Source organism: Ruditapes philippinarum, unplaced genomic scaffold, assembly GCF_026571515.1.
Source record: "Ruditapes philippinarum isolate M1 unplaced genomic scaffold, ASM2657151v2 ctg2135_1_1_1_1, whole genome shotgun sequence".
Lineage (NCBI taxonomy): Eukaryota > Metazoa > Mollusca > Bivalvia > Venerida > Veneridae > Ruditapes > Ruditapes philippinarum.
The window spans coordinates 246,104-274,088 of record NW_026860228.1 but is presented as its reverse complement, the minus strand read 5'-3'; the positions used below and the strand labels follow the sequence as shown (position 1 = coordinate 274,088).

General features: G+C 32.2%; 2 protein-coding genes across 3 annotated transcripts; both read right to left on the bottom strand.

The window, feature by feature from the left end:
* Window positions 1-64: 64 nt before the first annotated feature.
* On the bottom strand, window positions 65-27,985 carry LOC132759299 (uncharacterized). 2 transcript variants are annotated; one of them, XM_060751049.1, is made up of 8 exons: window positions 27,384-27,985; window positions 6,188-6,513; window positions 3,337-3,708; window positions 2,762-2,981; window positions 2,172-2,269; window positions 1,758-1,896; window positions 1,169-1,321; window positions 65-117 (listed from the first exon to the last, which is right to left on the bottom strand). In XM_060751049.1, the coding sequence occupies exons 2-8, from the start codon at window positions 6,491-6,493 to the stop codon at window positions 95-97; spliced, it is 1,311 nt and encodes a 436-aa protein (XP_060607032.1). In that variant the 5' UTR covers window positions 6,494-6,513; window positions 27,384-27,985; the 3' UTR covers window positions 65-94. The 2 variants fall into 2 exon arrangements, with proteins under 2 accessions (XP_060607032.1, XP_060607033.1); XM_060751050.1 differs by having other exon boundaries at window positions 27,802-27,985.
* On the bottom strand, window positions 20,502-21,296 carry LOC132759296 (uncharacterized). Its single transcript, XM_060751045.1, has one exon. It carries the CDS (start codon window positions 21,294-21,296, stop codon window positions 20,502-20,504), a length of 795 nt encoding a protein of 264 aa, XP_060607028.1.

Genomic DNA, 27,985 nt, shown 5'->3' with positions numbered 1-27,985 from the left:
TTTTTGGCCATTTGCAAAGGGGTTCCAAATTTTTATTTTTGGGGGGTTTTTCTTTCCTTCTTGCAACATTCCCCAGTGTTAAAGTAGTGCAGAATTATACATTGGCGTCCAAAGTAACTGTTACAACATAATAAATTCATGTGATTATATGTTATAATATTTTAGCAACTGAGACTATCGTCTTTCAAATTAATCTTTAGTTTATAGATATATAATACATATTACGCTTCAATTTAACTAATGGATAATTTATCAATACTAAGCGTATACCGTTAAGTCTGAATAGGCTGCTTTACCCTAACTGGCTAAATATTCAGTAACAAGGTTAGCTTTTAAAAAAGCTAGTAGCGACTCGCTTCGTAATTTTATTCCAGGGTTGTGCTTAAATGTAAAAATGACAGTTCTGTACCTGAAGAGATTTCAGCGAAGATCAAAATAAAAGTGACATATAAAGTTACGGAAGCCAGTTCTCTCTTGGTCGTCCTAAAAGGTAATAAAATTTACTCAAGTTCTTAATGCTTGGATATACATTGCTTGCTATTGATATAGTAACAATACCTTTATCCTTTTATTTATATAAAAAGGTTTTAATTTTTTGCAACCCAACCATAGATATTGGTAAATTGACGGTAGAAATCTATTTGCAAATGAAAATTGATACGTGTTGCCAACATAGAGGGGTCTACATTGTTGTGCGAAAATCAGGTATTTGTGGAAATATGTTGTACGATTGTATGATAAATGCTAGAGATAGATTAAAACAATTTATAATTTTGATATAATAAAAACGTACTCTCTGTACAATGTTGGTGCATATAAAAAGTTTCCGAGTTTTGGCCGTTTGCAATGGTTGCAAATATTTGTTTTTCTTTGTCGCGTGATTTCATTCCTTCTTGCTACATTATTCCAGTGTTCAAGTACTGCAGAATTATAACATTGCGTCCAAAATAACTGTTACAAACATAATTAATTTCATGTGATTATATGTTATAATATTTTAGCAACTGAGACTATTCGTCTTTCAAATTAATCTTTAGTTTATAGATATATAATACATAAAATTAGCTTCAATTTAACTAATGGATAATTTATCAATACTTAGCGTTATACCATAAGTCTAAATAGGCCTGCTTTACCCTAACTGGCTAAATATTCAGTAATAAATAACCTGATCTTCCTTTAAAATAATATTGAATACACTTTCGAATAAAATCCACCACGTCGAAAAAGGCCTGTGCAAGAAAAAATGCCGTCGTGGCTATCACAACGAAAATTATACTTTTCGACGATGTGATGGTACAGTCCAGCTTGTCGTCGTGATCTATACAAACAAAGAAACGTGTGTATCAGAACTTTTCTAGGCATATATAGTAGTACCATTTAATATGAAAACAGATAAATAAAAAATAAAAAAACTAGAAAACCATTTGCCCCGACCTCAGTATGTTCGAATCGCAACAGGTCTGTGGATTATTATTTTATGTGAGGAACATGTATAGCTAGCTCACGCAACGTCGGTTGTTCGATTCAGGAGCCTATTTGTACATCAAATAATGCACTTAAGGGTACCTGAGGTCTTCCTTCACAAGTATAGCTGAAACCTCGCCATATGACCTTTACTGTGTCGTTTTGAGGGACCCCCCACACACACACACACACACAAAAAACTTAAACCGTAAGAGCCTGATTCAAGTTCAAATTATGTAAAAGTCAAAGAATGTTGGTTCGAGACAACAAATTTTCACCCTTTCACTTACCTGGCATAAAAAGAATACCATTGCATGTTGCCTCAGCTGCTAACAGGAATATAGAAAAAGGGGTTGCTATTGCAAGTGGTACTGAGAAACCAATCATATGTGAATTTGTTGTACAAGCGATATAGCCGGCGAGATAGCCTGAAAAATGTATTTGTATCACTTAAAACATATATGAGTATAATAGTCTGATCACCGGACATACAATTATTATAAATAAACATGATTACATGAGATAATTCAATTTTATCATATAAAATATTTATTTTACAGTTTAAAAAAGGTTCTGAATAGTAAGAATTAAATACGGTAGCTCCGTAGATGAGCAAAAACGACTTTTACAAACACTTCTTACACTTCTTACTTACTTGAACTTAATTTTAAGATTTTGTTAAGAAAAAGAAAGTGATACTTTCCGACAAAACCTGATGCTATGTGTGTGTAGAAATAAATGAATTGCTTTCGACTACACTCAAACAACGTTATCCATGCATTCTTATAAGTGTCAATATCGACTGCAAGAACAGAGAGATATTAGTTGTGTAGACTAAATTATGACAGTCAAGGTAGAACACTCATTTACCAGTTTTATCACTGATCGCAATATTCAAAAAAGGGAACTGAATAATAATTTGATAGAATCAATCAGTTGCATACGTTTACCTGTCACTTACTGTTACGCACAAATCTTAAAAGAACAATAAACTTTCATATCAGATTTGATGGATTTGTCAGTATGTACTATGTTAGATATAATCTTAAGTGTCTTTTAAATGTTAAGTTACAATTTCAGATAATTCCAATACCTCATTGTTCTAGTCACATAAAATTGTGCAACTCGTAGATTTGATTTAAAAAGGCTTGCTATAGTGTCATGCAATACCCTTATTAAAATAAAGAGTTTTATTACATACTTGATAATTAATGATTCCTTGTGTAAGTATATCAATTATATAAAGCTGTACAAGCTTGGTTTTAAGTAAGAACAAATTAAGAGTTTTTTGTACCTTTTTCAAAATTTTCAGGAAAAGGTGATATGTCGCTTATAAACAATATCAGCATGGAAAATCCAACAGTTGATAGTAGTTTTACTAAAGACATAAGCGCAGTTAATTTCCATGTTGTGTTTTCTAATGTGTTTTGATTTGTTGTTTGACCCAATGAATATGGACTGTCTTCATATTGTATACTACTACTTGATGTACATGGACCATCATTTCTTCTACTCTGAAAAGTATTATCATTTAATTAAATGCAGAAATAAAACATATTTTCGTATATGTAATACTCTTTACTAAAATCTGAGCTACTTTCTATCTCATAAAAGTTGGCTGTTTTTGTTGACGTTTGTTATCAATATGCACAATTGAGAACAAAATCACGTGTTTTTATTTTTTGTTTGCAAGCTATGACCATATATATGACCATTCTTTAATAAATTATACAACCATTTTCTTACCCTGGAATTTATTCATTCAATTTTGTTATTTTTCTTGGATGTTATAGCTTAACAATGAATATATCAAAAACATGTAACTATATAAATTATTTGTCGCTTTAATATAAACAAATGCGTACCTACCTCGGTATTGATCTCCTTTTCACTTTCCACCATGTATTTTTGAACTGAAGGACACCAAGCTACAGACAATAGCATGACACTTATAGGTGCTAGTACAGGTAATTTTATTGAGCTGTCTAGCAACAGAAGAATTGTACAAACTATTCCAACAACCACACATATTAGAGCATACACACTAGTATATTTACAGCAACAATATTGCTGTAAATTTCGCGTACTAATGTTAAGTCTCCTGATATTCAAGATGGTATTAAGAAGTGGACAAACTATCACACAGTTCATCAACAGAATAGCATGATACGTTTTACCGAGTCCTGGTATATAAAAGATAAATAAACAAAGACCCACTGCTTCCATAATGCTCATAATCGTCTGAAATACAAACAGGAAAAACTGTTAAAATAATTACTCAATAAATAAGCATTTAAACCATTACCTTTGCTGAGACCAAAAGTGATTAAAGGAGCCTCACTCAAAAATCTTACAAAATAATTTTAAGGCACTTAAAATGGAAAAATATGCAACGGATGATAACGTAATTCATTCAAAATTAAATTGAATATCGTCTTTTGTGCGATTCTTGGAACTATTTGAACGAATAGCGTTGCAACACCTCTTTAATTTGTTTAGGTGTTTTCACGATTAAATTTTTTTTTCTGTAAAAAAGGTGAGTAAATGATCTGCAAATTTGCACATTAGTTATCAGTTCTAACTTACATCGAATGGTTAACAAATAATGGAGATAAATTTCTTGTTCCTGCGTGTCAAAAGACTCAGTGGAGTCCTTTTAAACATTGATACGTAAAAAGGTATACCTGCAATCGGACCAGAATTAATATGTTGACTTGGTATTAATAAAAATATCGCAAAACTTGAAAAAAATCCATCAGCGAATGATTGATCAAATGAAGCAGACTAACAATTAAAATGATTAATTAACATAATGCATAATTATTATATAAAAAGCTGAATTAATTTTAGAAACTATTTATTTATTGTCTCTATTAGGAAAACTTTTTGCACAGAATTGAACACTGAACATATATTTGCATTTATAGGTAATTGTGTAAAATACCTTTAACAAATGTATTCAAATATAACATGTGATTTTATCTAAACTAGAAATGTGTCCATAGGACACAAGTGCCCCCACACTATGTACATAAGTGCAGTATTTCAAAGAAAACTCTACCCTCTAAAAATCACGCAGTCGATAAAAAGTAGTATTTATTTATCAAAGACCATTTTACAATGTCACAAAATGTTTATAAGATACATATTTTAAATTTCTTAACTGGTAAATGTCATATCGCTGTCTAAAGAGAATACATTTTAATAAAATTTGTCGGCTATCGTGTACTTTGCCTCGCCCAATGCACGATAATGAGAAATTTAATTATACTATCTAAAGAACTTATCATCCATCATTTTTATGATGAAATATTTTCAAAAATTATATATATAGATGAAACACCAGTTCTGTCTTGGAAAGGATAATCGGTCGTCAAGTTCAATTAGTCTGTACCACCAAATTTGAGCATTCCATTTTTACCGAGTGCTAAAGTAAAAACGTCTAGATCAATGCTTAAAAACCTGAAGTCAATATATTTCTAGTCGTGCGTTTCATAATGTCATAAACATAGCGTGCAGACGTACGTCATTTAGGGAAATCTCAAATAAGCATGCATTTTTAGTAATGAAAAGAACATTCTTATTTACCTATTGATCAGCAATATAGTTATTAAGTTAAGAATCTAACATTAAATATCATAATATCATTGAATTTATAACATTTATTTGTTGATATACTGTCATTAACTTGATGTGAATTTACCGTTGTATTATCGATTAAACATTAGCTACGATTTGTCAAAATTTACGCCCATCCGATTTGTTACAAAAAACACCATTCATAAATGAACAATTTCATAAAAATGAACATTTAGATTAAATCTTCCAATTAATGATAAATAAACGGTCAAAAGTCATAGTTTATCTTTCTTATCGTCTGCAGGACCTTTGCATGTTACTTTGACCTTGACCGATGCTGGTGATTATTGTTAATAAACCCTTAAATCCATCCAAGCATACTGAAGATATTCTTCGGACAAAATCTTGGCATTTTATCTTCTCTGGTGACCTTGCTTTTGCATATTATCCTGGAATGCTCTCATATTATCTTTATTTCAAGGCTACATTATTGTCACTACACCTATTTTCATATTTCTGTCTGACCTCTGACTTGGACCGACCTCCATTATGCTCGGGACAAACGTCTCACAATGACTTACATTTGCATGAAATTATCTCAATGCGTGTAGATGTTTTGCTATGGATAGGCCTTTGGATTTGACCTTTGTGATCTTTAACTTTGACCAAAATACCGGTACTTGGTTTATGCGGTTGACACAACGTCTGTAATATGTGTGTTAAAATGCTAAAATCTATATATGCATGTAGAAAATATCGTCCGGGTGAAATTTATCGCTGCCTTGACAATAAATCACCTCTTTGGACCTTGACCTTGCATATATTATACTATTCAGACTCATTTTTTTGGAATTATTAAGTCACATTTTCATACTTTCATTGAAATTTGATCTCTTAGCATGACTTCACCTTGCCTACAAGGACATGAATGAACCACTGTCTTACAATTGCGGACGTTTTTGCTTAGTCATTCAAATCTTTCATTGCTCAGTTCTTGTGCTGAAATTTTAGAATGACCTGTGAAAATGCGAAATTCATTCAGCACCACCCTTTGATTTTTACATGGGATCCGTGTAAAAACATAGACAGAATATTGTCTAATATTTTTAAAATAAAGGAACAATAAAAGTAACATGTTTACCGCAAATATCATTACTTTTCCCTTGGGCCATTTCCTATCTCTTCTGAGGACACATTTCCACACTCCCCGAATCAAATTTATGACATGTGGCACGACTGATATTATTTGTAACATAACGAACATTCTGCATCTTGCATCAAGGTCGAGATTATCATTACTTGCATGCATAGCACTAGACAAAGCTAGCAGTGATATCTTGCTAAACACCAAACACGACCCGAACAAGAGTAGTATAACAAATGATGATATCCATTTTATTGCAACTTCTACACGCGAAGCTTTATGTTGATGATCATATGCTGGCATTGTTTACAAGTTTGGTATACCTGAAATAAAATATTTTTTGACAAGTATTTGAATATCTTTTCGAGAATGTTACTAATTTCAGTATTATACATGTGTACATAACACAATCAAAATCAAGTTATTTACTATCATATCTTCTTATATCTTATAGAGGAAAATTATTCAGATACTTTCAACAAATCAGCATTTTAAGCTTAAATATGATTTGTTTAGGAACGAAATTATTCAAATAACAAATGACAGTCAAATAAATCTTAATTAAATAGGACATACTAATGCTGCATTTAATTAGGTTTAGTAGATTTCAATAATGGGTTGGCCTTGACATTTCATTTCTTGAGTACAGCAATACAAATAATCTTTCAAGTGTCAGATTATATTTAACAATATATATTTAGCATTTAAACTTGTGGTGTCATCCCCTTGTAGCTTTAACAAATATCATTTAACAAGGGAATTCATATATCGGACAATACCAATAGAGTCAATGTCATTATATTATATACGTGATCAAGTTTTCAATAATGATCCAGACATTTGAAGTATACATTGATCTGTCATTAGTTATTTCAAATTTACTGTATTTTTTTACATCCGTTTATAAAAATATGACACATGTTGTTGCTGTATTTCGCAAACAATCACGTGAAGTCTTTTTCAAATTCATTTATTTAGTAGATATGAATGGAAAGGAATAGGTAAGTATTGGTCCTGTGATATTTCAAAGAAGTATCTCTCCGGATTCATGCTTATTTTCATGAAAAAAAATGAAAATGTATTTAAAAGTGAAGTATTGTGAAGTAAACAGAGAAAGCAATTTACAGATTGCAATTGGCACTTACAATACATGATAAATGCCAAAAGAGAAGTAAAAATTCGCAAAAATACCTTAAGCAGTAGAAATATGGTGTTAAATATTGAAAATAAATAATTAATCGCCCATTACATTTAACTTTTAAATTGAATCCAGAAATGTTTGGCTGATCTGGAGGCATGCAGCTTTTATACTATCATATACAAAATATTTATTTGCCATACAACTGCTGATGAGATGCTGATGAGAAAAAGTTCATAAAATATTTGATCACAAAATTGATTTTAAAAAGATAGACAATAAAAAATATACAATATCACGGTAGATCCTATGAATGCATAGCAGTTAAGTTAGAAGGCTAATAGACACTCAGATTTTTTTTGCAAAGGCATAAAGGCAAATAATATAGGGTAAAACATTCGTTTAAAGTTTGCACGATTATAGAGAATCGTGACTAGGAATAATGCAAGCCACCATCCTACTCTTTGCGGAATCTGTCCCTAAAAGTGAGATTTCCTTAACTATACAACAAACACACCAAAACTATATTACATTTCAAATAGTTTTACTTCATTTTCACTCACTATGCAAAGTTAATACGCAATCCTTTCAAAATGTTTTACTACGGTTCGGTGTTTTATATTGCATTTGTCTTAAAAAGAGGGCACAACTCATAGAATAGCTCGATCATTCCGTAGAAGACATTTTGAATAAAATATCATAGAATTCCAGAAAAGTTTGCACAATATATGAGAACAAATTATATAGCACACATTTAAAATTAAATAAGGTGTTCATTGCAATAGTTTTGAGCTATCTACCTTTGACAATGACCTAAAAGAGCAAAAGGTACTCACTTTCAGGGAGAGATATATGAAACCATTAGCTTTTTTTTAGGCCCTAACTGGGTAACCCCATTTATACACCTCGTAATAGTTATGAGAGGGTCGGGGTCATTCCCCTCATACCTTACATTATTTATACATGTATATCACATTGCAACGTTTACAAACAAAATATCATAATATACCTTCATTTCTATCATATCAACACTATAATTAGAGAAGGTATATAAATAGTCTATTTTACACATGTATGCAAGTTATTTGAAAAATCTATTATTTGCAATCTTTCAATTTCAGTGTCAGTCAAGTTGGATTTTTTTGTAAATAAACATAACATAACATAACATAAATTTTATTTAACATAAAATTGTAAACATACAATTTATAGTCAAATCATATTCTGTATAGTGTAAAGTGTTACAAGTTACAATTAGCCGAGAAGTATTGTTAACGAGTATGAACAAATGTTATGATATATGTAACAGAGTTTGCATAAGAAATACCTATACATGTAAGAAACAAATGTACTTAAACAAAGAAGAAAACATATTTGTTAACGTTGCCGAGAAGTATTGTTTACAAATATAAACAAAGGTTACGACATAATTGCATAAAAAATACTTATGCATGTACACAGTAGAACGAGATTTGTTCACGTGCCGAGAATTATTGGTGACAAGTATAAACATAAATACACTTAAATATGTAAGAAGTTAAGTAGAAAGATATTTGTTAACGTTATATCATATCGATATCCACAAATCAAACGGCAATTATAATATTTCTAAGATGACATAACCGTTGTATATGTACTAATCATTTATTGTCGTAGTTATCTCCCATTTACTTGTAATCATAAGAAAAAAAGTATGTTATCGGATATTAAAAATCTTAAGTTATGTCCTCTCTTTAAATGCGTAGTACAGATAACTTGTCAGATTATTAATTGTTTTGATATTTGGCTTGTCATTAGTGTTTCGAATTTCTGCACTGAAGGCCATCTACAAAAATATGGTTCAAAAAACTTTCTACGTAAATTGTAATATTTCGGGCATATTAATAAGAAATGGTATTCTGTCTCTACTAAATTTAATGAACAATTTCGACATTTTCTGTTTTCTCTTGGAATATTATCGTGCCTTCCTTTTTCTATTTCGAGATTATGAGCTGATAGTCTAAATTTGGTTAAAATAATCCTATGGCTATCTTTGTTTATAACGCTTAAATACTTTTCGCACTGAAATTCGTGTTTAAAATGACTGTAAGACGAAAGTCTGTTAGAATTATTAATACTTGAATACCAATTTTGTTTGTAGATATCTGAAATTCTTTGCTTTATGACACATACATTTATATTTAAATTATCTTGTTGTAGCCGAAAGTAAGACATTCCTATTTGGTTCAGTATATTTTTTATCTGATAAGCCCAGTTTTTTTCTCTGTATGATAGCTCATTATCTGCATCTTCCTTAAGCATGTTATACATTTTTTAAGAATTGAGTTATCAGGTGACTTAAGTATTTTAATCCAGTATTTAAACATTATGATTTTACGGTATATTGCCATTGGATATCTCCCTATTTCTCCATATAATGCATCTAGATTTGTTGATTTACGGACACAAAGGATCTTTCGAATAAAATTACAATGTACAAGTTCTATATTTTTACAATCATAGTATCCAAACACTTCTGCACTATAATTTAAGACGGATCCAACTAGTGTATCAAACAGTTTACATTTATCTTGAATCTTTAAATCAAGTTGGTTAAATACTGTAAAAAGGTTATGCATAGAAAATGATGAATGTGGAGCAAGATGCTTTTGTGTCCGATTCCAATGTCCATTTTTAAAGAAATAAACGCCTAAATACTTAAAGCTTTTAACAATGTCTAAGGTCTGACCGTTGAAAATGAAGTTAAACGTTGACTGTCTACCTTGTTCAAATATCATTATTTTAGTTTTAGATGTGTTAACTTTTAGATTCCATGTTTGGCAGTATAAATTCAAATCATTTAACATTGATTGTAATACATTGGGTGTATTGGCAAAAAGAGCTGTATCATCAGCAAAAAGTAGCATAAATAATTTTAATTCATGTACGGTGAAAATTCCATCAATGTTACTATTAATGTTATGAATTATGTCATTAACGAAGAATCAAAATTAAAGTCACCTTGTTTTGCACCTATGTTTGAGGTGAAGTTTGGAGATATCTCTTTTTTAAACCTTACCGCTGATTTAACGCTGCTGTACATGCTTTCAATTGTTTTTTACAAATTTAGAACTAACATTTACCTGGATTAGTTTTTGAAAGATAAACGGACGTTGTAATTTATCAAAGCATTTTTCAAAGTCTACAAAGGCTACGTATAATTTATTTTTATCAGAAAGAGTTTTTACTATTATTGAGTGAAGTATAAATATGCAATCTGTAGTTGATTTTCCTTTTTGGTATCCGTATTGATTATCTATTATAGTTTTATGTTTTATAGTCCATGATGTTAGGCGATTAAGTAATACCTGTGAATATATTGTTATGGATAGACATGTAAACAATTTGACAGTGTGACAAGATATTACCTTTCCTTTACTTGAATTCTGCTCTGTCATTTCCGTGATTTGTGTGGTTGTTTATCAACTATATATCTAACAGTAAACAGTATAAGTATTCAATGATTCGAGTTACAGAAACATTGAAATATCGTTCAGAACTTTGTGAACATGATCCGGGTCGCGAAATAACCTGACAATTGAGCATAGATACTCAACTGACCAAAGAATAACAATAATAACGATCAGATATGTAGAAATATACCTGAACTATTATTCCATTACAATAGATGCAGAAAGTATACACTAGAAGTGTCACTAGAACACAAAGATGTGTATTATTTACATTTTCTAGCTGACGGATTCAGCGGAAATAAGTTCCATATCCGGCCAAATTCCGAGAAAGTACTGTAATGCAACGAAACTACCATAATCATATTTTGGAAAAAGAGTGACTATTATATAAAAATCTGCCGATATTTTATGTCTTTATTATTCTATAAAAGAATAATAACATTTTAGCGGATCCTTGACGGATCTATTTTGTCTGACGGCGTATGAGCCATGACTGTGCTATGTTTAGCGGAACGCTGTGATTGGTTAACTAATTCCGTTGTCGAATCTTATTGGATAAGAGTACTTTTGAATGTTTTAGCGGCGGGCAAATTTCATTTCGGAATTAACACGCCAAAGTCTATAAATACAGACGCTCAATTCAGTTGAGCAGCTTTTCCAACCGTGAAACACGGACTAACAAGGTTATTATTTGAACAGTAGCTCAACCCTAACTAAAAATCCGCCAAACAACGGAAATCCGTCAAAACTTGAACATTCCGCTAAATAAATATTCCGCTAGAAGACTTTAACTGTAATTTACGCGAAACACGTTCATATAATCCCTTCTTAAACAATTTTGTAAACATTGACGAACTCATTAGATCTACAATAATTATACCAAGGGCAATAATTTACATGTTTAATAGTATTTAATTATCCTGTTTTATGCATTTATTTAACAGAAAATCTTAATAAATAAGATTAACTGTACTTGAGCGTTTTGGTATTTTCAAGTGTTTATATTCTTTTTCATTGAGTAAGTTTTATGGTAAATTACCGTACCATTTAACTTCAGTAGCCTTAAAAGTGATCCTGACAAAATCATTTCAACAGTGACAACGGTAACATTTTGGTGTCAGAAGTGCCGATTTTAGTTCTGACTAATATCAAGAACCTTACAGTGAAACAGATTATAAACTATTGAACATTAAACATTTGGAAGTGTAAACCTATAAAACAGTGATATTGAACTTATTTGTTTACTGTTATTAATGGTGCATCTTTAAGTTAGGGTTGATAAGAAGCCAAAGCAAAATTAATAAAGCTTTATGAATTTTTTTTATGGTACCTATATATATGGTCTAAGGTTAAGGCCCTGGAAAGCTCCCTGTGCGGCAGGTTTGGCCACTGATATATATTTTTTTGAGTATTTGAATTTAAAAACAAAATAAAATGGATAACTCAGATTCTGAGGTTGAGTTTAATCTTGCTCAAGGTGACCATGAGAATGTTAATGATTCTCCTAGGCGTGAAATAAGAGGTCAACAAGATGATGAACAGTATGACAGACATAATAGATATGACAGACAATTTCATTGTTGTAACAGGTCTCAAAGGCCTTCAATAGTAATTAAACCTGACCCATTTACTGGTGAGGAAGATTGGGAGCAGTATATATCACATTTTGAGGACTGTGCTGAATTAGGACAATGGAATGAGAAAGAAATGCTTCTAACTCTAGCTGCTAGTCTGAAAGGTCAAGCGCGTATTTTCTATACAAGTCTTCCTGCAGTCCAGAAACGCAGTTATCGTGGACTTATTATATCGCTTGAACAAAGGTTTGGTAGTGCGCGACAACAGACAAGATGGCTGTCGAAATTCCAGTCACGTACAAAATTATATGGTGAATCTATCGCAGCCTTTGGTGATGACCTCAGGCTACTGGCAAGAAAAGCTTACAGCAATTTAGAATCTGAAGCTCAAGAAATGCTGGCACTTCAACAATTCTATAAAGCTCTTTCAGTTGAGATGAGATGCAGAGTTATGGACCGTGATTGTAAAACAATCACAGCTGCTGTAGAGGTTGTAGAAAGATATGAAGAATTATTGGGTGATAACGCAAGTCATAACAGACGCCGAGATGTTGTTCGCCAAGTCAATGAGTCACTACCAGACTCATCATATAAATCCTCAAGCAGATGGGACAGATCCTATGTAAATAGCAGTGATGAACTTCATAAAACCTTGAAGTCTATTCAATATAGACTTGATAAGATTGAAAGGAGACAAGGGAGACCAATGAATGTATCAAGGACATGTTTCAATTGTCAGTCACCAGATCATTTCATTAGGGATTGCCCTAACCAACATAAATTGAAGATGAATGATACCAACTTAAAAGGCAAATCAAATCAAATGTCGGGAAACGGCGAAGAGTCCTCCCTGTAGGTCGAGAGAGGACACCAACTCAAATAAAAAGACCTCAAAGTGAAAGTAAAGTTAATGATACTGTGACTCAAGCTGTTAAGTCTAAATTGAAAAACAAAGATGATGAAGGTAAAACAAATGAAAATAACAATTTTGGTCCTAGAATTGGTCAAGTTGGCGACAAAGGAACAAAATTTGATAACGGCTTGTATATAACAGGGAATGTAAATGGTAAATCTATCAACTTCTTACTTGACAGTGGTAGCACAGCAACTCTTATTTCTAAAGAAACATTTGATAAGCTTAATATTAAGTATTTACCTGAAAAGAATATGCAAATACAGGGTGTAAATGGTTCAAATATTAAGGTATATGGTAAAAGCAATTTCAACATTACACTTGGTCAAGTTAAAATTGAACATCCAATTATAGTATGTGACATTACTGCTGAAGGTATCATTGGACAAGATTTTATTTTGAAGCATGTTCGAAACTGGGATATGGATGCTTTGAAATTACGATTGCGTACTGGAGAAAACATACAGTGTTTTACAAGTGGTGAAGCTGAAACGGTATGTCGTGTTATTGTTAAGGAAAGCGTTGAGGTAGAGTCTAGGTCAATCGCATATGTTAAAGTCAGAATACCAAGCAGCGATAAACTTTCCAAGTCTGGTTTTATTGAAAATGACGTAGGTGTTCAAGCAAATAAAGGTATAAAAATAATCGAAGGAGTGGTTGATCCTTGCAAAGCAGAAATTGGTATTGGTGTAATAAATGACAGTGATGATAGTGTAACACTTCATAAAGGTTTGAATATAGGTAGCTGTAAGTCTTCATATGAAGAAAAATATGAAAATGATGAAAACCAAGACAGTGTTCATAGATGTGCCAAAATATCTGCCGAAGGTCATACAGATAATGTGGATGGTAAGCTACAAGATCATTTACAGGACTTACTAAATCGAAGTTCTGTCTATTTAGATGATACCGATAAGCAGCGACTAGAGATGCTTCTGTTCAAGTATAAAGATATATTTGTGTCATCCACAGATGATCTGGGTTGTACAAATCGAGTCAAACACAAAATTAATACAGGCAATGCGGTACCAATAAGACAACAACCTAGGCGACAACCATTCAATAAACGTCAAGGCGAAAAAGATGAAATTGAGCGAATGTTAGCAAAAGGTATTATCGAACCATCTAATAGCCCCTGGTCGTCACCGATAGTCCTTGTTACCAAGAAAGATGGTTCTACCAGATTCTGTGTTGACTATAGAAAGCTTAATGAGGTAACCATAAAAGATGCATATCCCCTTCCAAGGGTAGATGAATGTCTAGATGCATTGGCCGGTGCCAAGTGGTTCAACTGCATGGACTTGTGTTCGGGGTTTTGGCAGATTGAAATGGATCCAGACGACAAGCTTAAAACAGCTTTCTCAACATCTGATGCATTGTATCATTTTCGTGTCATGCCGTTCGGTCTTGTGAATGCACCTTCAACATTCCAGCGTGTCATGTCTGATATTCTTAGAGGTATCCAGTGGGTCGAATCACTTCTTTATATGGACGACATCATCACTCCAGGTCAGTCTGTAGATGAATGTTTAAAACGGTTAGAAAATGTCTTTTCCAGACTTCAAGATGCTAATCTGAAATTAAAGTCTTCTAAATGCATATTTTTCCAAAAATCAGTAACATTTCTGGGACACACAGTTTCTGAAGATGGTATCCATACAGATGAAAGTAAAATTGAGGTTGTCAAGAATTGGCCAACACCAGTTAACGCAAAACAAGTCCGAAGTTTCTTGGGTCTAGCATCCTATTATCGCAAATTTGTTCAAGGTTTCGCAAGTGTTGCACGTCCACTTCATCAGCTCTGTGAAAAGAAAGCAAAATTTATTTGGACAACAGAGTGTCAAAATGCATTTGATACCCTTAAACAAGCATTAATAACAGCACCTGTCTTAGCGTATCCTAAAATGGATTGTAAATTCATTCTCGATACAGACGCGAGTGATAAATCGGTTGGCGCAATCTTGTCACAAGAACAAGACGGTAAAGAACGTGTAATTGCTTACATGAGTAAAGCCATGAATAAACACGAGCAACAATACTGTATAACAAGAAAAGAGTTACTTGCTGTGATTGTAGCACTGAAAAATTTTCATTCATACTTGTATGGTCAAGAAGTCCTACTTAGAACTGATAATTCTGCTGTAAGTTGGATGCGTAGTCTAAAGGCTCCAACAGGTCAAACCGCGCGCTGGTTACAGGAGCTAGGCACTTATAATCTAGTGGTGGTACACAGACCAGGTAAATGTCATAGTAATGCAGACGCATTATCGCGAATCCCTTGCAGAAATTGTGCCAGACAGCAGCAAATAAATGAAGAACATGTAACAGAAACAGCTGAAAATAAAAATAATGATGAAGATATAGAGAAACCAAGTGAGAAAGTATCAAGAGTTACAACTCGGCAAGAAGTTGCAAAAGCCGTTGACGATGATATTCTACCCCATCAAATTAACCTTGATGGTTGGAGCGCCTTAGAAATAAAGACCGAACAAATGTCCGATTCTGATATTGGTCCATTATTTTCCGCTAAATTGGAAAATGAATCGAGACCAAGTTGGTCCACGGTGTCTAGCGGCACATCATTCCTGAAGACTCTTTGGCGTCAGTGGGACCGATTGAATGTTCGCGGTCAAATGCTGTATCGGAAATATGTAGATGAATCTGGTTTAGTCGGTTGGCAGCTTGTTGTACCTAAATCGAGGCAGAAAGATGTGATTAATTTCAGTCATGATATTCCGTCATCTGGACATCTTGGGTTTGAAAAGACATTATATAAGGTCAGACAAGGTTTCTACTGGCCTGGTGTTGCAGATAGTATTAAGCTGTATTGTAAGGCCTGTGATACATGCACAGCACGAAAATTGTCAAAAGAAAATAATAAAGCACCATTAGGACAGTATATTGTAGGCATGCCTATGGAAAGGGTTGCCATGGATATTTTGGGTCCACTTCCGGTTTCTAAAAATGGAAACAAATATATATTAGTAATTGCAGACTGGTTCACAAAATGGACCGAAAGTGTCCCAATACCAAACCAGGATGCTAGAACTGTTGCTGAAGCATTTGTAAATAATTTTGTTGTAAGGTTTGGTGTACCACTACAATTGTACACAGATCAAGGCAGAAACTTTGAGTCGCAATTGATAATGGAGCTTTGCGATTTCCTTTGTATAGAAAAGACGCGTACGACAAGTCTAAGACCACAAGCCAATGGCCTTATAGAAAGAAGTAACCGTACTATACTATCCATGTTAACCGCATACTGTTCTAAAGATCAGTCAAGTTGGGATGATTACCTACCATTGGTGATGATGGCCTACCGAAGTTCTGAGCACAGCTCAACTAAAGTATCACCAAATAAAATGTTATTTGGTCGTGAAGTAACACTACCTTTAAATGCAGTAGTGGGAATCCCTGAACAAAACACAGATCAATATGATAGTGACAGTTATACAGATATGCTGAAACATAAAATAAGTCAAATTCACCAATTTGCACGACAAAATATTGGTCGTGTCGCAAATTACCAAAAGAGACATTATGATACAAATGCCAAACAAAGGCGATATCATAAAGGTCAATTAGTATGGCTACATGACCCAACAAGAAAGAAGGGAATATGTTCAAAATTGATAAATAAATGGAAAGGTCCCTACATAATTACAAGTGTTCTTGATGATTTGATATGTTGTGTTAAACGTTCCAGCAAACAAAAAACAAAAGCCTATCACATTGACAGATTGTGGCCATATTCGGGTAAGAATATCCCCATGTGGATAAAGAAGGAAGTAGTCAGTTCCCAAAACAGTGATTAACAGAGTGAAATTAATTAAATGTATACAAAAATCATTGTTGAAGTGAAAATTCTACAGTATGTTTTGTTTTTGTGACGAGTAATGTTATAAGATTTATAAAATTCATTCTAAAGCTATTTAATACATGTACATTGTGAAGCGTGTGGCAAATGTTATGTGTGTGACAAGTGTCATAAGTGAAGTCAGACGGTTATATTGAGTTATATGCGATAAAGTGAAGTCAGACTGTTATATTGAGTTATATGTGATTAAATGAAGTCAGATGGTTATATTGTGATAAAAGTGATTAAGTGAAGCCAGATGGTTATATTGTGATAAAAGTGATTAAGTGAAGCCAGATGGTTATATTGAGATAAAAGTGATTAAGTGAAGTCAGATGGTTATATTGTGATAAAAGTGATTAAGTGAAGCCAGATGGTTATAATCAGTTATATGTGAATAAGTGAAGCAAGATGGTTACATTGAGTTATATGTGATTTAATAATCGGAGTTACAAATTTTGATGAATGTTAAAGTGAACCACTTTAGAAAGCACCTTTAATGAGTGACCATAGACAAATTAATGTTTTATTTAAAGTAGACATGATGTGAGAAAAGTGAAAAACATTAATTACACTGTCATGTGTTGCATGATGTGTACTACATGTACATTGTGTCATTTTAAATGTTTTCTTTGTTAATCTTAATGTTTTATTTATTTCATAGTGCAAAAATATTTTTTAAAGAAAGAAAATACATGTGACAGTTGTGTGACTTAAATAGAAAACTCTTAAAATAACCTAGAGCATATAAACTATAAGAGATATTTTATTGACAGATTTTTGAAAAATAATGCATTGGTGTTCTAAAATATTGTTTGTTGATATTGTTTATAAATAATTTAATTTAAATTTCTTAGCCCTTGGTATGACATGTGTAAAAACATTTTCATTAGTAACATTATCCAGGAGGATATTCTTTTAAATAAGGAGGGGGAAGTGTTATGGATAGACATGTAAACAATTTGACAGTGTGACAGATTTTACCTTTCCTTTACTTGAATTCTGCTCTGTCATTTCCGTGATTTGTGTGGTTGTTTATCAACTATATATATAACAGTAAACAGTATAAGTATTCAATGATTCGAGTTACAGAAACATTGAAATATCGTTCAGAACTTTGTGAACATGATCCGGGTCGCGAAATAACCTGACAATTGAGCATAGATACTCAACTGACCAAAGAATAACAATAATAACGATCAGATATGTAGAAATATACCTGAACTATTATTCCATTACAATAGATGCAGAAAGTGTACACTAGAAGTGTCACTAGAACACAAAGATGTGTATTATTTACATTTTCTAGCTGACGGATTCAGCGGAAATAAGTTCCATATCCGGCCAAATTCCGAGAAAGTACTGTAATCCAACGAAACTACCATAATCATATTTTGGAAAAAGAGTGACTATTATATAAAAATCTGCCGATATTTTATGTCTTTAATATTCTATAAAAGAATAATAACATTTTAGCGGTTCCTTGACGAATCTATTTTGCCTGACGGCGTATGAGCCATGACTGTGCTATGTTAAGCGGAACGCTGTGATTGGTTAACTAATTCCGTTGTCGAATCTTATTGGATAAGAGTACTTTTGAATGTTTTAGCGGCGGGCAAATTTCATTTTGGAATTAACACGCCGAAGTCTATAAATACAGACGCTCAATTCAGTTGAGCAGCTTTTCCAACCGTGAAACACGGGCTAACAAGGTTATTATTTGAACAGTAGCTCAACCCTAACTAAAAATCCGCCAAACAACGGAAATCCGTCAGAACTTGAACATTCCGCTAAATAAATATTCCGCTAGAAGACTTTAAATGTAATTTACGCGAAACACGTTCATATAATCCCTTCTTAAAACAATTTTGTAAACATTGACGAACTCATTAGATCTACAATAATTATACCAAGGGCAATGATTTACATGTTTAATAGTATTTAATTATCCTGTTTTATGCATTTATTTAACAGAAAATCTTAATAAATAAGATTAACTGTACTTGAGCGTTTTGGTATTTTCAAGTGTTTATATTCTTTTTCATTGATTAAGTTTTATGGTAAATTACCGTACCATTTAACTTCAGGGAACAATAATTCCTGATCCCCACTCACTGGGATATATTCCGGTATGAAATATCCTGTTAAAAAGTCTTAGAATAAAATCAGACGTTTCATTAAAAGAAATTTTATATATTTCCGATATAAGTGTATCTATTCCACTACTTTTATTATTGTTTTGTGAAAATACTGCTTTATGTAATTCTGACATATTAATTTGTTTATCTAAATCTTCATCTATAATATTTTGATTATAAGATGTATTTCCAGTTGTTGTCTCTGTGCTATACAGTGTTTTAAAATGCTCATATAGTTCTTGTGTTGTTAAAGTTTCAGCCCTTCTTGTATTTTCAGTGTACTGACTTCTAATCTTATTCCAGAATTTACGTGGTTGAGATTTACTAATTTCATTTAAGTTTTGCCTTTCATTAAAGTTTTTTTTTGGGTGGGGTGGGGGGTTCGTTTAATTTTGTTATAATTATTTTAATAGTTTATATATAGATTACAAAGGTTATCATTGTCTTTGTTTTTTACAAAAGCATTTCTTGCTTTTTTGAATTCAGCTCTAGCAGTGTAACAGTCAGCATTGAACCATGGTTTTTTCTTGAATACTTTATTTATAGATACAGTTCGTGTTGTTCGTGTTTGTCCGAAAATATCATTTGAACAATCGCTTAAAATCTTAATAAAAGATTGTGATATAGTATCAATATTTTCGTTTTGGTTAATTTCATTAGTTAGCTCTAATATATCTCCTCTTTTTGAGTTTAAGCATTCTATAAATTGTGAGTTGTTTGTATTGTCAAATTTCAAAAACGTTTCTTTGTGTATTTCAATCGGCGGTGAAGCGTGATTTTTACATGGTAGACTAAAACCAGACTCGATCTCTTCGAAAAAATCAAAATTATTAGTGTCTATAACTCTTGAATTTGAAGGCGGCATATAAGTACAACATAAATACACATTATCATTGAAATCAAACAAATTTTGTAAAAGTTCTATCCATACTATTCCATTTTGATGAGTTTCTATAATGTTTATATACTTATTTAGGGATTTTCTAAAGTATATTGATATACCACCGCTGAACCTGCCTTTTCGAACATTCCGGGTTTTATTTCCATATAGATGAACACATTGATATCCAGTTATATCCAAATTTAAATGCGCATTTTTCGATAACCACGTTTCAGAAAGAAATACCAAGTCATAATCGCTAATAATATTAATAAAATCGATATCACTTATCTTCCTTGCTAATCCATGAATATTCCATGAAAGTATTTTAATATCATTGATATCCTTCTCACGGCTTTCCTAGTATGTATTATGATTCACAATTTTCCCGTTGACATACTTCTTACTGATTTTATTGTTGATATACAATTTTGTTCCAGATATTCTTGCTGTTCCTTCGTCTATATTTTCGCTAGCAATAAAGTCTGTGAATGCTTTCCTAGCTTCCCTGTAAGGTTGGGGGGTCTGGATACCGATGCCTTGCTGCTGCGCTTTAAGGTTGATTTTAATATCATGCTCATACGATTTTTGCCTGACCTTTTCACGATCTGCGTTGTCCCTGAATTTCACAACGATCGGTCGTGGTCGTTTGGATCGTATTCCTCCTAGTCTGTGGGCTCTATCAAAGACCATATCATTTACTTCCAAATCAAGGGTTTCCCTGATAAGGTCTTTGACAATTTTATCGCAATCTTCCGGCTCTCTTGTATCATTCGGCTTAGGGGGTTCGGGTTCGTTCAGGCCATAGAATATAAGGTTTGATCTCATTGGTCTTGCTTCTAAATCTAGCAGTTTATCTTGTACATTTTCAGCTTGTTTCTGGAGTATGTGATCGTATTCTGCTAAATCAATGCATTTGTTTTGTAAAGCATTAACTTGTTCCCTTGACTCCTGTAATTCACTTTTTTGATTTTCGAAAGCTGAATTAATGAATGCTAATGAGTTTTCGGCCTCTGTGCTTTTCGTTTCCAGATTTTTAACTTTTATTTCTAGATAACTCATTTGTAATTGTATCGTTTTCACTGATTTCTCAATTTCGTCTAATTTGGGTAACGCATTTTTTATCATTTTAACATCTTCATTTATCACTTTCATGCTTTCTATAAGGGGGTGAGCCCAAATAGGGGGTGATGTACCCTGGATCGGAGTCCCAATATTTGTAAATAGTCCAAGCTAATGTAAAGCTATTTTTAAAGCCAATACCTGTAGGTAGTATTTTTTTCTCTTAGACAAATATATGTATTTTTTCAATTCTAAACATTGTCAAAATAATGTTTGTTACTTTGCAAATATTGAAAAAGAGACTGAATTTTTGACATTCCCAAAACGAATGTATAAATGTTTCTTCTTGACAGTTACAGAAAGTACACATTTTGTTATCAACAATTTTCATTTTAATCAGAAGTGAGTTTGTTGCTAAAGGTCTGTGAATTATTCTAGTCTGAAACCACTGAATGTCTGAATCTTTTGTACATTTAAATACATAACTGCATATCAATGACCAGTTTATATTATTATCTATGAAGTATGTGTTCCATTTTTCTTAACTTGTTGGTACATCTGTATTTTTAACAAACGTTTCATACAAGTATTCCTTATTTGTAATAATACTAGGTTTGATATAACAGCTTACAATAGGATATTGAACATTTAGCAAATCGATATTAATGTATAGCTTTAGCATGTATGATTTTATTGCCTATTTTAAACCATGATATTCTAGAAAATTAACTTGTTTGCCTACATATTGTTCTAAAAATCACCTTGTTCATTAATAATCTTTCACAAATCTGATTCCTTTGTGACAGTCATAAAAAGAATTAATGTAGATAAATATTGACCCTATTGAAAAGCAATGGTTATAAAATAGTGGCATATGTAATACTTGTTCGACACAATATACACAAAGTTTATCAACAAATGTCATAAAATCATTTAAAAGATCAATCCAGAAAGCATTTTTAATATTATATTAATGAATATACAAAATATTTTTACAAAATTAAAAGTTTTATCGGGATGAATATTTTACAATGCGACGAGTAAAAAGGTTTTCTTTGATATTGTGCAAACTAAAAATGCAATTTTCTATAAAGAGCGTCATCAACTGAATTTTCTATCTGTATCTGACCTTGATCTGCACACTGTATCCAACGTGTTTTTTTGAAAAGGTACACGATATTTCAAATAAAGTAGTTGTGTTAATTTATGCATGCTATGGCGCCTATAAAATGTGCTTTACAACATTTCCGATCTTTGTGATAAAGTTAGCTTTATATCTTAAATTCCTAATTATTTGCAAAATTAAAGGATTAAGGAAGTAACATCAACTGTTGCAATCAGTAAGTGCCATGAATATTGCCTCATTCAAATACACTTAAATCAATACATCGTCGATATAGGGGGATATTACAATATAAATGTACATAGACCGTGTCAAGACCGCTATATAGGAACTCAAAATTAATTTGTAAGAGGTTATGAACAACTTTATTCTCAATTAACTTGAAACAGGGTTGATGTGTTCTATTATTGTATGTCCCTCAAACATTAGCGAAAACCCCCTTTAGAAAAAAGCTCGTTTTTCTCTTTCCATTCTTATAAAAATCAATGTTGTCAATTGTCAAAATAAAGAAAAATAATTGCACAATGCCAAACAAGAGGAGAAATCATATCCACGAAATAGTATAAAATCGAAAAAGAAATTAAAACGCCTGGATATAAAATCGTCATGTATTTTCGCGACATATATTTGTACATGTCCTGTAATAGGCATGTGCCCCTTGTTATTCTTATTCCTTGCATGTCTAGCGCGCGTTTGTTCACGAAAGGTATCCAAAATCAAACAAAAAAAAAAGTGTTTGTTTTTCATCAATAAAAACTTAAGAGCATTCTAGATAATGAAATTTTCAGACTTAATTCTTGATGTCTTCCCAGGTTAATCTAAGAAATGTCTCTATGTTCAAAACTGGTCACACAATTACCAAGGCTCACTCAACGTCACAAAATTTGATGTTTCTAGTATGGGCATGAGTCTCTAGTTGTCGCTAATATTTGATAGCCATTTATATTTTGATGTTCAGATTATTATTTTATCAACGCGAATTAATGAGAAATAAATAATCAGGGGCTATATTTAGTCTATTTACAAGAACTTTCCTGAAAATATATATCCAAAGTATTTTCAAAGACAAAACTTGAATAATTGAAAGGAGCTTATTATATAGATCACTTATCAGGATGCTTATAAAGGAGTTTGCTTATAAATTTGTTGTTACAAAATAAATGTGTTTCATTGAATTGTTTCAAAAACATTACTATGAGTATAAAATGTATAATTACTGAAGAACTTGTTATCAAAGTGGAACATTGTTTTTAAAATACTTATAAACTCAAATATAGCGTTTTCGTGTTCCCTTTATTCTCCGCTCAAGCCTCAAATCTGAGATCCATTTTTTTTTCGTTCGTTCGCCCCAACAAAATAGAAACAAACAAGAACGTGTTTGGTAAAAACAGAAATGCCCCCGGCCAAGATTTTTGTCAGTAACAATTTTTTAAATATTACCAAATCACTCAGACATATAATTCATATCACTCATTATAATCTAGTGTCACATATAAATAAAAAAAATATTTATCAAGGAAAGAAAAAAAGAAATTTGGAAAATCATACGGTGCACTTTAAAACACACAAACACACACACGGACGCATGCACGCACACACGCACACACACACACGCACGCACACACACACACACACACACTATATTTCACAGATGATATTTAAACATTGTATACAAACTTGGCAATCGATTTCTTGTTTACGATGTTTTGAGAGTACTTGTGGCACACATTTTATGGCTGCATAGAAATATACCCGGTTATAAAAGATTGTGTAATATTTGTAATGTCGGTCTTTTATAAAAATGAATATCATTTTATTTTAATATGTTCTAAATTCCAAGACTTAAGATCAAAATATGTAAAGATATATATCTATACATGGCCGACTGAACAGAAATTTGTTAACATCATATGTGCATGATCATTAGTTTATAATTGGGCGAAATATACAATTTATGCAAACCTGCGAAAATACTAGTTATGTTTGTTTGTTTGTTTTGATTGGGTTTTACGTCACATCGACACAGTATAGGTCATATCGCGACGTTCCAGCTTTACTGGTGGAGGAAGACCTCAGGTGCCCTTCCGTGCATTATTTCAGTCACGAACGAGCACCCGAGTAGAACCACCGACGTTCCGTAAGCTACCTGGATAGCTTCCTCACATGAAAGAATCCAAAGTCCCTGTCGGGATTCGAACCCACAGCGGTGAGGGGCAAGTGGTTTGAAGTCAACGACCTTAACCACTCGGCTACGGACGCCCCTACTAGTTATGTAACTGTAATGCTATATGTGTACGGATACATATATTATACATGTATAACATTGTGCTATTAAACCATGTGTTTGTATTAAAAATTGTACTTATTGCTGAGAAACACTTGTTTTAATCCAATAAAATATTTTGTTATTGTAGTTACCAAAACTGATACTCAATTACTTGAGTCATCAACATACAGAAGTTAGTAAAAAGGCTCGAAAATATAATAAAATGCCTTTGTTATTTCTGCAAATAATTGTTTTGAAAGCAAATGGTCATCTCATACAGTACAAGCAACATCAAATTTTACAAAAGAAAGGCAAATAAAGTTATGTTATAAATTTCATATACAAATGTACAGTGATTTAAATCCACTTCACATGAAGGTTGTTTCTAAATTCAAAACTTTTACCATTACATGTTTAAATTTTGAATGCTGCTTAAGCCGATGCTAGGGGACGTGAAAAGAAGCTTGCATTTTCCAATACTGTCCATGAACATGCTCAAACCGAGCCGGCAACTTTTCCAATTTTGCCGTTTTGGACTTAAGTTTCTTAAGTGATTCTTTTACTCTCTATCTAATAAATAATAGTTGAAATTCGTATACAGATAATAATACATGTACAATGTAGATGTTTATAAACTAGAAAAGAGTAAATGCTTATATTTTTGTCTTTTTTTGTCTTATTGGTCTTTGTCATACTTTTTCGTCCAAAGAATATGCCAAAGAAGGTCTTTGCCGCGAAAAATGTCCTTAAACATTCATTTTAACCATCGCGCCTATCCAGATAAAGTATGAAAAGAAAGTCAGTGATTACTTTTGAGATGTATAAATCGTTTATATCTTTCGTACAAGCGTCTAACTTTTACTCAAAATAATCAACGGTAGTAAATAATTGATTTAGTTGGTAAGTCCGTGGCCGAGCAGTTAAGGTCGTTGACTTCAAACCACTTGCCTCTTAACGTTTTGGGTTCGAATCCCAACGGGGATTCTCTTATGTGAGGAAGCTATTCAGTTTGCTTACAGAACATTTGTGGTTTAGTTTAGTGCCCGTTCGTGCCTAAAAAAATGCACGGAAGGGCACTTGAGGTCTTCCTCCACCATTTAAGCTGAAACGTCACCATATATGCTATAATGTGTCGGTGTGACGTAAAACTCAATCAATCAAAAAATGACATTGTATTCATTATATAAGAGCATGTTTGTAATTTGCTCTTTTATGTCGTGTTTTGATTAATTTTAATCGTGTTAACCCTTTCATAAAATATTTTTGTATAAAAAAGACCTAAATGGAATGTTGTTCATGCAGTTATATCCATATGTACTAATTTTTTATACAATTATAATGATCTTAAACGACTACCTGATGTACCACAATATATCTTATTTCCGTTCAAAGTATTTTTTATTATTTCGGCAAGTAAACATATTAAGACCAGATCGTAGTTAGTTTGAAGTTTGCATATATGGCGTGATGTTTAAGATTCATCGGGTATTTTAGTAGTTAATGAAATGAAATACTTTTGGTAAATATATTTGATACAATGTCTTATTTGCCGTATTAAATTCAAAATGCTTATCTAACTTCCCTCGTAGTGTCTGAATATATTTGTATGTTTAAAATATGCCGCCCAGGAAATCCGAAAGATTGGACAAATTCAAATAAACAGTTTTTCAGTTATCAAATATGTCATTAAAAAAATGCTGTCATAAAATTCGCTTTTAAACAAGCGTTATATACTTTTGTAGGAGAGCGGTGGCCTAGTGGTTCAAGTGTCTGCCTCTCAACACAAGGATCATTGGTTTGAGCCCTAATCGGTTCACAACCATGTTTCTTCATATAAAACCAGTACTGGTTGGTTCAAGGGAGCGGACTCGAAAGTGATTAATATAGGTTGCAAGAACTTGTTTCGCAATCGAGCTTAAATAAATATGTTTAAACCAATAAACTTATGTTATATAGTATATTACGGTGTTTTAATGATGGAATAGTATTTAATGGCAAGGATGTGTTGATTTATTAGATGCTGTTTATGTTGATTTAGTGTAACTAACACTTGAAAAGCAATATTTCTTTAATAAATTTCTTTGACGGAAAAAAGAATACAAATGACGTAATTTGAAGAAAAAATAATCTATTTTACCAAAACGAGGACGTAAATACATAACGCCTTATTCACAATGCATTAACAATTGACTATTTTAATAATCTAACACAAAGTAAAGAAAATATAGTTTCTTAACATGCAAATAGTCGAAAATGTGTAATATGATGGTTATGCAATTCCTGTTAAAGATGAGAGGTAATGTAAACATAAATGTACTTCAACATAAATGTAAATAAAAATGTTGGTAAAGCAACATGATTGTAATGAAAGATGATAGTAATGCAACTTTATATTAATGCAAAATCAGAGTAAGCAATATTACACTAATGCAATATTAAACTAATGCCAGATTAAAGTGATGCTAGATTAAACTTATGCAAAATAAAGTAAAGCATATTACAGTGATACCAGATAATAACTTGTAATTAAAGCTCATTTTGGAAATCTGATTGGCTTAAATAAAATTCTCAGTGGTAACAGTTCAAGCAGCAGTCATGAAATAGAATAATTTACTTTTCGGAATTACAGAATAATTGATTATAAAAATAAATGAACTTTTACCGAAACTAAAATCGTCTGTGTTAACAGCTCAATATAAAAAATTAATCATCAAAAAGTCAACAACTTGTTCTTTGAAGTTAAGAAGAGTAATTTACAATACGTGGGCAAACATTTTACATAAACAAATACCTGAGTTGATGTGGAGTCGCCGTCTATCAAGAGCACTTTATTGTCGCATTATTTCTCCAAGGAAAGGTTTATGTATATGTAACGTTCGCTTTAAAATTCAACTTTCTGGCTTATCCTCTGTTACAATTTCAATAGACTAACTAGGTTGTGATAACTGTTGTTCTTAGTTTATAAACACTTAAATGGCATTACTATTACACGGATAGTCACAGGATTAGCCGACTAGCGACTTTTAAAGTTAGTAATCAATATGACGGAATGTAAAAATTATCACATCTAAACTTCATATCACATATTTTGACCTAAAGCTGCTTTCCTCCAGTTGAGCGAAACTATTTCACAAAAATCCAAGTACAGAAAAACGAATAAATTTTGTTTTAAGAAAAGTAAAATATTCAAAATTCAAGTAAAAACTTACATGCCATTTGCGATAAAGGACTAATTTTGATATATCAACATATAGCATGTCTCTACAAATGTTATGTTTGTAAATACATGTATTACATGTTTATGCACTATTTGTAAATACTTTGCTCTCTTCAACATGAAGAAATTAAAGAACACGTATTTGTTTCTTTAAAACTTACTCCTATCTACTGTCT

Excerpts from the sequence above, each read along its gene's own strand:
- LOC132759299 (XM_060751049.1), bottom strand. The coding sequence starts at position 6,493 with ATGCCAGCATATGATCATCAACATAAAGCTTCGCGTGTAGAAGTTGCA. Across the intron at positions 2,982-3,336 it reads AAAAGGAGATCAATACCGAG|AGTAGAAGAAATGATGGTCC; the intron begins GTAGGTACGCAT and ends AATACTTTTCAG. Across the intron at positions 118-1,168 it reads TTATTTTAAAGGAAGATCAG|TTACTTTGGACGCCAATGTA; the intron begins GTTATTTATTAC and ends ATGTTGTAACAG.
- LOC132759296 (XM_060751045.1), bottom strand. The coding sequence starts at position 21,296 with ATGAAAGTGATAAATGAAGATGTTAAAATGATAAAAAATGCGTTACCC.